General features: G+C 38.3%; 1 protein-coding gene across 11 annotated transcripts in view; it reads right to left on the bottom strand.

Annotated features, from left to right (window-relative positions):
* The window catches only part of ZNF521 (zinc finger protein 521), a 235,871-nt gene that overhangs the window by 207,252 nt on the left and 14,423 nt on the right, over positions 1-14,196 (bottom strand). For 5 of the 11 annotated variants that reach the window (XR_008448491.1, XM_054058508.1, XM_054058515.1 and 2 more), the window contains exons 3-5: positions 11,119-11,181; positions 9,997-10,056; positions 4,168-4,347 (exon numbers count right to left, since the gene is read on the bottom strand). Coding sequence is in view for 9 of the 11 variants with exons in the window: in XM_054058508.1 (XP_053914483.1) it covers positions 4,168-4,347; positions 9,997-10,056; positions 11,119-11,181 (303 nt within the window). In the remaining 2 variants the exon portion in view is untranslated. The remainder of the gene's footprint in view (positions 1-4,167; positions 4,348-9,996; positions 10,057-11,118; positions 11,182-14,196) is intronic. The other 6 variants (XM_054058511.1, XM_054058518.1, XM_054058516.1 and 3 more) reach the window with 2 other exon arrangements.

The following is a 14,196-nucleotide window of genomic DNA, read 5'->3' as shown; positions in this document are numbered from 1 at the left end:
TATCAGTAGTGCACCACATTTGATCCTGCCTGCATGATAGTACAGTGAGATCCAAACTGACATATACTAGAAGGACATCAAGTTCATAGCCATGCGATTTGGATCCTTTACTTATACACACAACTTAGAGGATGGTAAGGTGCAAGTGGCTCATGAGTTATTAAATGGAAATGCCACAAGGAAGGACAGAGGGAGAAAAGCATTAACGTCACAGAGGAGCACTATTCAATCCACAATAAATCCATATTTTTATCACTAATCTTCTGTAATGACTAAATTAATATGGTTCAGCATCTTATCTGCCCATAGTCACAAATATTGCAAAGAATTTTTTTTTACTTTCTCCTCCATTTATCCATTATCTGTATTCCACAAACATCACAGGAATTGTCAGCAATTAACATAAATAAATCATCACCTTTTCAGAGAAAGCTTCAGTACAAGAATTTCAGATGATAGCAAAAAATATTACTAAATAGCTCATGAAGGACCTGTTCCAGCCCCCATTGAAGTCAATGGGAATCTTTTCATTGACTTCAATAGATACTGGATCAGACCCAAATTGAAAAGATCAATAGCGCACACATTAGGATAAAAGAGCAGCTATGCCCTCCTCTAGAAAAAGAACATGAGTTCAATTCAAACAACAGATTACAGGAAGAAATCAGTTGGGGAGAACTTTCTTCTTCTCCTTTGAAAAAATCTGCAAGAGAACAGCAATTCAAGATCCTAAGAGCCAAATCTCACAGAGTTGTAAGTAACTCTCATCTTGCACCATCCTCTCAATAGGTGCGGATGACTGACACTTTCAGACCACTGGGACCACTATTTAACAAACCAGCTCCCTTCTCCCCATTCCTGTCTTTGGCTGGGGGTGCAGAATGAAGATTCAATAAAGTAATGTTGCCTGTTCCACTCAGTGTCAAAGCTTCAGAAGAACACATCTGACATTTTCAAAGGCAAAACCTAGAAGCCCCAGTAACAATTTGTGTATCTACAGTGGCAAACCCTATTCTCAAGCATGTTACAAAGAAATAGGGGCAGTCAAGACACTGTAACACTCAATTCTGATGTTTCATATACGGAGTTTTACGAAGGGGTTGTCTTAAGACATTGTTTTGCCATCCCGTTTGTTCCATTGATGTAATTGTTGATTTTACTGAGTATAACTGTATGGAAAAATGACCCTACAAGTGGGTCAACATGCACAGTTCATAAATTCTTGCACTGCAGCTCCCTATGCATCTCACAGCACCAACTCCAAAGCTCAGTAAAACCAGAAAGCTGCAGCTGGCTCAGCCATCTGAAAAATCAGGGTTTGGAGGGCTTTAGAGCTGAAGTGTGAATTTCAGAGGCTGACAGCCCTAGAGTTTTTACATAATGGCCAACTTAGGTAACTCTTCAGTACCTGAGATGAGGCCAAGATTGGAAAGACCATAAATCAGGATAGATAGTACTCTCTGTCCTCCTCCAGAGAGAATACAGTTGACCCAAACAACGTAACACAGTACAAGAAATTCAGTTTTGGTAAACCTCTTGCTTCTCATTAACAGCTTAGTGACCAATAACTCTGGTCACTTTTTTTTTTTTTTTTTTTTTTTTAGTTTTTAGTTTAGAAACTAGTTTTTACTAGTTTCAGTTGGACTCCTTCAAAAGGAGACAATCAGAGCAATTACATAATATGCTGTCAAATCAGAAGGCTGTGATGAGAAAGGGAGGTGCAACCACCCATTCACAGTAATACATTCTTTGAAAGCTTTGAATCTGAGCATGGCACCCAAAGGCACTGGTGGAAATCCAAGGGAAAGGCAAGAGTACAGGGAGCTTGCCCAAGATGCTAAATGCAAGCTTTATTTTTGTCAAATATGTATCGTGCTTCAGAAGAGAAAGGTAAGCTGCTTGTCTGTCAACAATGATTAGCTAAAAAAATTTTATCAATGATTTTATCAATGATTAGCTAAAAAAATAATTTTAAAGGATGAGGTTTTCATAAATATTGTATCCTTACTGTTAGGCCATACATGCAGCTTAGGACTCTGCATTGAATTCACTTCACTAACCACCTGCTCAGTACTTTCTTTGAGGGAGAAAGAAGAAATTGTCAACTCTGACCATTCTATTCAGGTCCCTCTCTCAACTTAGAGGTGTATTTTTGTCATTTTTATCCAGAAACAGAGGACAGTTGGCTTTTTGTCAACTTGGCAGTCCAGAAGGATGTGCAGTTTAGGTTTTTATTCACTTCATTAGCTTTCAAACAGTCCAATCTCAACCCATTCATTATCACAAGTTTCCTTAAAGAGAGCCAAAGCTATTTTTAGGAACACCAACAATTTCCTTCAAGATTCATTTTCAATCACTCATCCTCTGACGCTATACATATATTTCTGACTTTACACATGCACCTCAAATTGATTAATTCAGCATACTTGTTTTCACTCTAATTTAGCAACACAACTCTCAGCAAGAACTGCTGTGTTCAGGAGCAGTGCTATGGGGCTCTTCCTACTTTGTGCACCCCACCTGCTTTTCTTCAACTTCTCAACCCAACTGTGCAAGCACTGTTCAGTCAGCACATTCTACTTGCAGCTTCAAAGCAGATAAACCACTTGGTAGCAGTGGGGAGTGGGGGCAGCAACTACCTAACCAGAAAGTAGAAAAAGCTATATCAGATCAAGGTGAAAAATCAGGGGTTTATAAATGGGATCTGAGGCAATAAAGGGGAGATCCAGAGGATCAGGGAAGGGGGATTGCTTTCTGGGAGATGGAAGGAAGAGACAAGCTAAAGCCACTAATTTTTCAACAAAGAAAGAGCAAAAGAAAGAACAGAGGTACAAAAAAAAGGAGTGAAAAATATTAAGTTATTTAAAGTCAAAAGAGAATAACCATACTGCCATAAACCAAGAGTAATATAGACAAACGCATTCTAGAAGTTTGCAGAAGTGATCAGGGAATGGCAGGACTGACTGTATCAGAAGTTAGAAAACATTTCACAGGCAAGAAAAAGCAAATTAAAAATTTAATAAAAGTAAATATTTCTTCCTGCAGCAGTTTTTCATCTTCCATAATTTGAAGTTAGGATTAAAACTGTTTGACAAATTCACATTATTTCCTCAACTTTCCTTCAGCTCCTGCCCCTTATTCCTCTTCTGCTCACCTTCTTTTCTCACTTTGCCCTCATGAGCAGTACTGCTACTTGACTTTTATGTCATCCTGCCAGGACTTAGCCTATGGATCTACTGTAACCAAAAATAACTCAGAAAGCTCTCCAAATATAAGCGCGCACACACACTTTATAAAAGCATTCTCAAATGGGAAGGATGGCTTTCCTTATTTACAAAGTCATAACAAAGAAAGGTTTTTAACATAACTGCATAATAAATACACTTTACACTGTAAAGACTAAAACTAAAGTACCATCCAATGAAATAATAAAAATGACTTTCTGTTGATACTGAGTCTATTCGGACCTACAGCGTATATGTCAAAAGACCTACTAAATCTGAATGGAAAAAATGCTTCAGCAGATTTCATGTGGTTTCCTAGGTGAGGGGACTGTCTACAATCCTTTCAGAGAGGAATCCCGAGTTGGCTATAGGCCCATCCACCCAGCTCTGCTCAATTCAGTAGTATCTTATCAGCGCTCAGTTCTGTTCCTTGACCAAAAACGGGATTTTTTTTTTTCCATCTCACAATTTGCTTCATTCCTCTCAGCTTTCAGTTACTGATTGCTGTAAAAGCCATTTTTCATTAACAAATTAGACTAATGCAACATCCAGTCCAGATCTGCAACATGCCAGTGTGCATATTCATCCATTACGAGGCTGCACTTTGACCCCATGCGTTCACCAGCGACTTAGGAAAACTTGTGTATAAGCAAAGTACAGAAATCTGTATGATCTGAATCTAAAAAATATGCACAGCAGCTAGGCTCAGACAGCTAACAAACACTTTAAATACAGTGACAATGCAGTGATTATCCATACATCTTTCAATAAGAACGAAATTTATAGTACTCCATTTACAGTATAGTCATATAGTTTATAAAAGTCTCACCTAAGCATTCAGGTGCAGAAGTAAAATAACTGAGAAAAGAGGAGGGAGAATGGAAGCAGAGGATGGGAATCGAAAACAGAATAGTGCACAAAGCCACAAAGTGGTATTGTTTACCTGTCAGTTGACATTGATTAATCTTGTGTTCTGTGATATCACTCAGTGACTCAAACACCTGGAGGCAGCTGTCACAGCTGTGCACAGCTTCTTCTTCTAACTCCTCCCCTTCATCTGGCCTTTTCTTACAGTCTAGCACTTCTCCATCTTCTGCCTTGTCTTCTAGTGTACAGTTAGGGTCTGAAAGAAAATCAAGACCGTGACATCAGGCATCTGAAAAGAGAACTTTTAAAAAGAAAAAAAATAAAAATAAATAAAGATAGGTTCTTGTAGTAGTGATGAGAAGAAACACATTTGGCATGAACCTGAAGCACACTAGATTTTATTGCTAAATAAGCAAAGGAGGCTTTTTTCTTTACTTTTTTTTCCTAATCTCGATGAGAATTTCCCTTCTACTCCTACAAAAGCAGCTCCGTTTCTCACTCAAGCAATTCTTCCATGCTTCAATGTTAGATTTGTCAATTTTTTTCACAGCTATTGAAGCTGCTTTGATCACTCTAAGAAAGGATAAACCACCTATGCAATTAGTTTTCATTGAAAAGAAAAACCAAATCAATGAGTGTGCAGGAACTTCTTTTCACTGTCAACTACAGCATTTCACAGGAAATTACCAGAATTAAGAGACTAACAAATCTGATTTACATAAACATGAAATTAATCTTGATTTTACAACCCACTTCAGTACTCCATCACCACACTATTTGACACAAACAAACCCCTGGAAAGATTACACCCTGGGTCAAAACGCTACACATGCTTTGAACTTGTGTATGACTACGACAAACCCAATACAGTTCCTGCATTTGCCAGATCATGGAAAACTGGAAACAAACTATTGTAAAACCTAAATTGTGCGTGAGGACTGCTCTGTCTGTTTGACATGTTAACAAGCATTTTGGGGATAGCGGGATAGCTCTAGGCTCAGAGCAGCAGTCCTGGGCCCAGTCGAAGCTTCTAAACTTGAAGAACTGTGTGGTCTCACTTCCATCCCCTATGCGCAGAGAAGCCACACAGCTTGCTCCACGGACTCGGTTCTGCAGGTGAGCAGCGCAGAGTGAGGTAATGCAAAGTCTAGAACTTAGCTCCTCTGAGGAGGAACAGTTAACTACTCTTGACTTTTTGCCCGCTTTACTAAGAGCTTCATTCAAAAGACAGAAATAAAACAATCTGTCTTCCCTAATAAAGCAAGCTGGCACTTAAACTTGTTTTTCCTTGAGAACCAGCCACAGTACAACAAGTGAAATGCAGAATAAAAATGGTTGTGTACATTCCAGCAAAAGGAATGTGTTTCATCACTTTTCCCTTTTCTGCTTTGGCTGCTTCATCTTTCCTTTTAGATATTTGAGAGAGCTGAGACTAAAACAAGTCATTTTAGAAAACAGGGACAAACTCACATGATAACAGGAGATTGTGCAAGTAGACTTTAAGATGTTACTCTCTTTAGCCAAAGGGACGCCTAAGCAGCAGTAGGTTTCTTGTCCACAGCAACACAGAGGCGGTATTTGTGAACACATTTTACGTAGTGCTGCAATTTATTAGGATCACGTACAACTGCTTGAGAGAACTAAAACATGCTAACACTAAATTTATATTAGAATAGGAAAGGGTTGAGGAGGAAGGCGATTCCACTTGAAAACACTCTTAAATCCTCTCTCAGCACCCTACAGTGATGTGGGCACAGCTATCCCTGTATTTGCCACTGTGCTCAAAATACAGGCATTCTTGCTGCCCACAATGAAGGTCAGGGCTCTCATCATCCTTCTACATCCTTTGGTCCACACTGCTGCACCCTGCCCTTCAACTGTTCAAATACAGATGGACCCGCAAGCAGAAACTGGAAATGACCCATGTCAGGAAATCTTCCTCATGCTAAGTGGCTCGTGATCCAATCCAAAGAATTTCTTTGACAGGGGTAAAGGGCAGAATTTCTTTTTAAGGGAACTATATTACAGAGGGAAAACAAGATTACTGTTTAAAAATAAAAAAACACATTCTGAAGGCAAAAATAAATTTGCTGTGCAAAAGCCCTGCATATACACCGAGTGCAATCTTTGTAGGATAAATTACATCCACAAGGTTCTTTCAAGAGCAAAAACTTCAACTTAGGCAGCTATTTTCAAACAGAGCAGGAGTCTTGCAAATTTATACAGCCAAAAGAGATGCTAATTAAGCGAAAGAACTTTATGTCATTTCAGCCATTGTTGAATGCTCTGAATCTAATAACTCCCATTGCCACTTCATTTGCCAAGATATTTTACTAGATTAATAAAAGTAGCTAGGACATCACCAGGTTATAAGCAGTTCAGAAAAAGAAAGAATTGTCTTAACTGTTGCAAACTGACCCCAACATCATTAAACACTTGTTGGAAGGCAGCATTTGCACATTGCATACTATTAGTTGTTCGACTCAAGCTCCCAGTTTCATCTCATAAAACTGACAGCACTCAGGGAAATGTGGGCACTGGGTTTGAATTTTAACATGAGTATTTAAATGCTGCACATAAAGTTTACAGACCTGTTTGTTTTAAAATAAGGGCAGTGTCTGACTCTGCTTTAAGTACAATGCTGAAGGAAAGAAAAGGGAGGGGAGGGAATTCTCAAAACTTATTATTCAGAAACACTTGCACTTTACTGGAATTCAGCAATACACACACACGTATGCACGCATGCACCCCTTAGTGCACAAAAGCCTCAAGAATCACTCGATTTAAAGCTTCCTACTTAGAGACTGGTTATTAAAATTAGAATCATTTTAAGACTAATAAATGTTTTGCTTCTCCTTCTGCATTTGCAGATATAAACTCTACAGGGACAGAAGTCAGTCAAGCTTATTCCCTTCTGCTGCAACTTTAGAATACATGCTTTAGCCAACTGGCACATTTGTTTTTAGGTCAACACTTAAGTGGGACCCTCTGGGGCCTAGGTTTGAGTTTAGCCTACGAAAGCTTTGTGAAATGAGTTCTGGCAGTCTCAGCCCCCTCAACAAATGTATTTCCACTGTGATCCAGTATCACGAAGAGATGTCACCACCAAAATAAAAAAGATATTTAAAGAGAGGAAATATCATTTGGATGCTTTGTGAATAGATAGGTTTTCTGTTACAACAACAAATATCTTCCATCAAAAGCTGCTCTAACCTTAAGTGGTTACCTAAAATGTGGATAAGCTGCCGTATTTGAGCTGCTCCTTTGAAAGACTAGAATAAAATGTATTTTATAAATGCAATATGCATTCACCTTGTACTTTCTCCTTAACTTCCCATTCAAAGCTTATGCTCGCATACAGGCTTCTGGGCAAATGTCATTCATCTCCCACATTTTTCTCTACCCAATATCTGCAACAATCACAGCCACAACTCCCTCAAAGATTGTCGTTACAGTCAGATTACCTATCACAACATCTCCAAATGCCGCTGTTATTTCCAGAGGCTTCCCTGTCCTGTTTCAGAGGCTATCGTGCACTAACTGAAATTTTTCAATGCACATCAACAACAATACACACACCTGCTCCATCTGCAGATATCAATGAAAATTAGCTAGTACGGAAAGGAGGGTTACATTTTTAGAACAGAAATAAATTCATCCTATTAAGGCACTTCAAAAAATAAAAAAAAAGAGAACAGTTGTCTTCTGTTACTGATTATGTTAACATTATTTATAAATGAAAATTAAAAGAAGCATGATTTTCTCATTACTATGTTCCCTAGCAGGTGGTTCTACCCTTCCTTCTTCCTTCTCCTCATAAGGGATGTTATTGCTGTAACTTTGCCTAATAAAACTGCAACTTTGGGGAAAATGAAAAAACGGCATTGGCTCAAAATTGTTGGAGGCAATAAAGCTATGGATTTCAATTAATTTCAAGTATGGGAGCGGTTTAAGGCCTACCAGCAGAAATTCTACTCTGTCCATGTAAAAATGAAGTTTCACCACATTTACTTTTTATAACCCATATAAAAGTCAAGCAAAAGTAATGAATATCTAAAAACCATCTCAGTGGACTGGCAGAGGCTATCTGTATTCTTGAAACTCATCTTACATATTTCTGCCTATGCTATAAGGATCCATAGCTAATCACAACTAAAACACCAAACTACCAAGAAAACAACTTCCTTTCCAATCCATTTCACTGCCCTGCAGCAGACCTCCTTCCAAGCCACTTCTGCATGGAAAAGTGCTGGCAAAAGAAAGGAAAACTTAGATCATGTGGTTATAATTATTACAGGCAAGGAATATTTCTTCAGCTCAGTGGTAAAGTAAAACTCTGTCGCTTTCTGCTCCCAATAGTGTCCATCGCAAAACAACTGCCTCATTAAATCTCTGCAGTAAGATTAATATGCCGTAGCTGCACTACATTTATAACTTGGTACTCTATAAAAAGCACATTTAATGGTTAGTGCCAGAGCTTAGATACAAAGTATTACTATAAAAACTTCTGGCAGTGTGTACACAGTGTGGGCCTTCTGTACTGCTTACTCCATCAGAAGGTTTTTTGTTTTTAGTATCAGCACTGCATTCTTGCTATAGAGAAAACCAGAAAGTTAAATCTTGCCTAGAAACAGACAGAGAACAACACAGAACATGATGGGAAATAAATACCTAGCAAGACAACTTAACCACTGAGAATTATTTTAAGAAAATAATGCGGAAAAGCAACCAGTCCTTGTCATATTGATCTCCAGTTTTGCAGTCCTCTATTTTTCAACTTCACGTGCCTACAGCAGTACAAGTTTGCTTTTTTCAAGTTTGCAGATCGCTAAATGGAGACATAAGTACATTTGCAAGAGTTTGAGAAACTTCCCACTAAAAAAAGCAGAGAACTCATTTTTATTTCCTCTTTTCAAATAATACAGTTTATGTGCAGAGCCACTAAAACCTATAAAAGACACCAAATACCAGACACAAATGCACAGGACACACATACAAGAGAAATACGAAATGTTCTAGCTGAACAAAAAATTAACTGCATTTTTCACCTTTGTGAGAGGAATAACTCCAACTGTTCTCAAAGAAGCTACCTACACGCATTCAGAGATTTCTAGCCTTCTAGGAATATCCTTAAGCAGCCAGCACTTACTCCAAAAGGTGACCTCAGCTGAATGAATGGGACTATTCAGATGAGTCAGTCCTACTCTTCAGATAAAATTCTGTCGAATCAGTACCAAAGACAGAAGTGAAGTATTTCTTGCAGTCCCAGAACCATATTACAGAATAAAAGACTCCTTGTTGTTATTGGAAACAATTATTTCTTCATGATTAGTAATAATACATATCCCCGTGATCCCAACTCAAACAATGGGTTTGTCCACCCAATCTCACCGATTTAAAATGAAGAAGCCCTTAATTAATCCCTGACTGGTAAGAAACTATAAAAACAATCCTAACAGAAATCACCCTTATCCACGTATTTTACAAATATGAAAATAGTTTAAGTAAGTGGAACTAATATTCAAGTTCATCTGAAATGGCATAGGGTGGGGTTTTATGTAGAGAACGTAGAGATTATTTTTAAGAAAAAACGATTATTTTTAAGAAACGATAATTTTTAAGAATGATTATTTTTAAGAAAAAATAAAAGAAGAACAAAAAGCATGCTGCTGCTTAGAATCACGTCACTGTCAGTTGGCTGGCCTACAAAAGTCAGAAGTTCTAATTCTCAGGAACTGAACGGTGAGGGGAAAGGAATGTTATTTTCCGTTGCGAGCCCCAAGAATGCATTCTAAGCTGAAACAGAGATGTAAGAATGCAGGCCTTGCAATAATACCCCAATACAAAAATCCCTCACACTGTTGTCAAACAGTAAGCAAGCACTAATGAAGGAATTCAGCATTACCAGTCTGTGCGGCTGTTAGTCCCACACCTGCCTGCTGGTCCTCTGTTTCACTTTCTTCTACTGTCAGAAAAGGGTAAACAAAACAAAAACAAAACAAAACAAAAAAAGATGTTAGGTAGGTAGCTGAAGTGTTTCAAGCATCTTTTCACTAGCTTCAGTTCTGAAAGCCAGTAATGCTCGTACAACACGGGCAAGAAAAGCTGCACTGCAAAGTGCGAAAGTGTAGACCAGACCAAAACAGAATACTTTCCTGTATGGAAGCTACAAATCTGAGAATAGAATGACTAAATTGGTTTCATGGCTTAAAAATCAAATCGAATTTCCTCTGGAATATTTGTCTTCAATGCACTCTGTTATATTTGATTATAGGACTAAATGAGAGAGCAATTCTAGGCTTTAAGATTCTACTCACTCCACACAGATAAGAGAAAGCCTTCTCCTGACATGCCGGAGAGGTGTGTGTGTGTGCTAATTCATATATAAGCTTTAAAATAATAATAATAATAATCCTATATTCAGTAGCAAACATCTCAGCAGTGCAGACAGCCTTGCAAAGGAGAACTAACCCCATGCTGTTTTACAGTATACGCCATGCCAGCATCTTTCCCTTGGCTCACAGCTTTCCAGAACAGCAGAACTCAAAACAATACAATTTGTGTCAGATTCACTATTCAAAACTTGTTGGGTGAGAGTGAACCTAACAAGAGCCATTCTGCTGCTACTTTGAAAAATTAGAGCAATCTGTTCTCATGCGATCTGATATAATGTCTAAGTAAGATTGACTCTCCCAAAGTAAAAGTAAGGGAAGAGCTAAAAGGCAGAACCATTTCCTTTTTATTCTCCCAAAGACCAAGATCTTTGAGTTGGAGAACAGTGGAGAGAAAAGAATTCATTCTTCCTTCACAGGGGAAAAAGCTGAAAGGGGAAAGACTGCACTTTTACAGCATTTCCACTCCCAAGAATTCAGACCTCAGAAATAATCATGCAACTGAGTTAAATCCAAGCAGTTGAGTTTGGGGTTTTTTCCTGGCTCTTGGGACAAGGGAGTGCAACACTTAGGGTCACATATAAATCTAGACATATATTCAAAAGAAGAGATACATATACACACTCCACAGGTACCTCTTTTCCTCCTCCGCCAACCCCAAGGCTTCATACAACTGGTTGTTTCTAGAATCTGAGTTTCTAGAAAAAAAACACCAGTTTTCATAAGGACACTCTTAGGACACCAGAAACTTGAAACACAGTGCATATATTAGAAAGCGTCAAGTACAATCTCTGGAGGACTCTAAACAATCACTATCTCTACCCCAAAGCTGCACCTGGTAAGCATGCTCTTCTCATCAACAGAGATCTGATAAAGTTTACCCAGCCCTGCATTAAGTCAAGTATTTAAAAGAATATGATTTTATGAGCTGACTGTTTCAGTTGAACTTGTATTTTGCAGCCATGGAGTTATCAGTACTTCAACTGTATGATTTTTTTATCCTGCCAAAGCTGTCACCCAGCAGTCCTCACAGCTAAAGGAAACTGGTCAGACAAAGAAAGCAATGGGAAAAGCTCATGAAAAGCTGAGTTTGGGGGAACGCGTGGTCAAGCATAAACTAAACTGAACAGAAGATTTTTCAACAGAGCAGCACAGATCAGTAAGACTCATTAATAAAGCAAGAAAAATAATGAATACAACCAGTATATAGTTTTTAAAAAATAGCGATACCCCTTTCACAACTTCCTCAAAGCCCCCAGCAAACCCTCCGCAGCAGCCCAACCTGACCCTGCCTGCCATCAGCCGTTGATCTATTTCCAAAAAACTGTTCTCAAGAACAAGATCTAAAACTGAAAACCAGTCCACCGTTCCATCCCTCAAGAAGAAACTCACCTTGATTATCAGTACCTACTGCTCAGCCTTATTAAAGGTTGTATACATAGCTGTTATCTACTACTGAAATCCTCAACCACAATACATGTCACAACTCTGTTCAGAAAAGCAGTTTAAAAACTCTACCATTTTTTAAGTTTTCAAGACAGAACTGAGGTGGTCAAACATGAACTTTTCGAGAACTGATTCCCAAGTGGGAAACTCCAAAATAAAGCAGCTACCTGCCAAGAAGTAAGCAGAATCTGCTTGTCTTTACATACGCTTGTAAGCGTACACAAACCAAAATGCAAGAGTTCGTCTTTCCTGCTGTTCTGTTCTGAACGTCTGCTGCCACCAGCTGCAGTACCAGATTCTCTTGCTGCTAGTGAGAAGCAACTGCACACCGAAATGTGCTCAGCTTCACACTGCTGAGAGGTACACCAAACATTTTTAGGTCTTGGAATGGAAAAAACAAACAAGGCTACTGTATAACAAATTGTTTTCATCTATGCAGTCTTGTAATACAAAAACATCCCAGTGTATGCCTTGTGAAACCAAACATCTAAAACTTCCCTACCACTTCAGGATCTGAAAATTCTGTGAAAGCTGATGTGTGCTTTCAACAAAGGCTGGCCAATATGTATTTATTATACACACACAAAAAAGAAATAACCATGAGAGCAGGTAACTTTGTGGTTAGCAGCTTTCTAGAGTGTTGTTCAAGCCCTTTAAGGATTCTCAGTCACCACAGAAGCAAGTAGGTCACAACAGGTCACAGCACAAAGACTTGCTAATAATATTCAGCTAGACTGACATACTTGTCAGGAAAGTTTAAACCGCATTTAGGGGAAAATACGGTAAGAGGAATAAGAAAACTACTCCACAAAACCCACAGAATTAAGGATATCTTAGCATTAGCACAAATCTACAAAATAGTATCTCATTTCCCTTTGCAGTAAGTTAGATTATTCCTCCAGCTAGAATGAGTATTTATTACATTAAGTAAGCATCAGATAAGCTCCCAATTAGCAATTCATACCTTTCCACAACCAGATACTGAAAATCAATGCTATTTCAGCTCTCAGACCAACACTAAACTCACTTGACTAGTGTGACATGCAGCCATCATCACCTTCCCTTAAATATTAACTATTCCATTTTCTTTCAGGAGAGGAAGGCAACTTTAAACAGAATCTATATAGTGAGATGCTTTAAATTTTGCTAATCAAAACCGTTTCTCTAGCACTAGCATAAAATGGAACTAAAAAAAAATCCACCAGGATGATATGCAGATAAAGCAGTAGCATGTGTGCACTGTTATTAATTCAAACATCAAAATCACTGATACTGTAGGACTAGGATCGCACACAGGGGTGTCTTTTTCATTACAGGATACACCACCTCATCACATAAAGTAAGATAAATCCTAGATAACAAAGCTATATAATACTAGTAAAAGGAGAGGTCTCGGGAAGCCAGAACAATAGCTTATGAGTCCAAACTATGAACAAGTGATGTTACTGCTGAACACCACTTCTAGAGACATTTGAAATAACGTTATAATGAAAGCAAAAATACTCCTTGTCGCTACAATTAAGTGTTTATGACCACAGGTCACCTGTTTTGTTAACTGTACAAATATTTCTTAGTTGACTTACCTACTCCTTGAAACAACAAGCCATTAAGTCCATACTACATGTTTTCTCAGTGCAACTTTTAAAAAAACAAAATAAACAGGAACCCCAAATAATGAAATTTTGAAGAAAGACCAGATCATCACAACAACTTGAGTGGCACCACACTTCTCGAGAGCAATTTTAAATAAATAAAATCTCAGTAACAGAAAACAGAATTCCAGCACGTCACTTCTATCTTGTATTACAAAATCTTGTGGGTTGGGCAGATACCAATATAAGATTTTACTGGAAGAAAATACGTGTCTCTATACTGAAGCTGTACCTATTTGAAAAGTTAGGACACTTCAGCTTTGGTACAGCCAGTCTCCAAAGCAAACCCTGGTTTTAGTTCAGAGCACCTCTCATGCTTATGCTGCTGAATGTCAACATTAAGACCAACTATTTTTTAAAGGAGAAAAAAAAGAACTTCAACCAACAGATCACGCAGTACAATCAAGGACGGCTAATGAGGAAAACCTGTCGGAAGTTTGATATAGAGGTCCTAGAAAGAGAATCAATCTCCTGACTGCTCTACAGCAACACCTGCTGATCAATGAAGATTTCACCCCTTTTGCTTAGAGTCTTTTCATGGGACACAGGGTTAGCCTATAAAGGAGGGATAATATTTTATAAAGCTAGTACAAAATATACACAGATTTTTGTGCT

The sequence above is a fragment of the Cuculus canorus genome, chromosome 2 (assembly GCF_017976375.1).
Source record: "Cuculus canorus isolate bCucCan1 chromosome 2, bCucCan1.pri, whole genome shotgun sequence".
Classification (NCBI taxonomy): Eukaryota; Metazoa; Chordata; class Aves; order Cuculiformes; family Cuculidae; genus Cuculus; species Cuculus canorus.
This window is presented reverse-complemented; position numbering and strand designations above follow the sequence as displayed.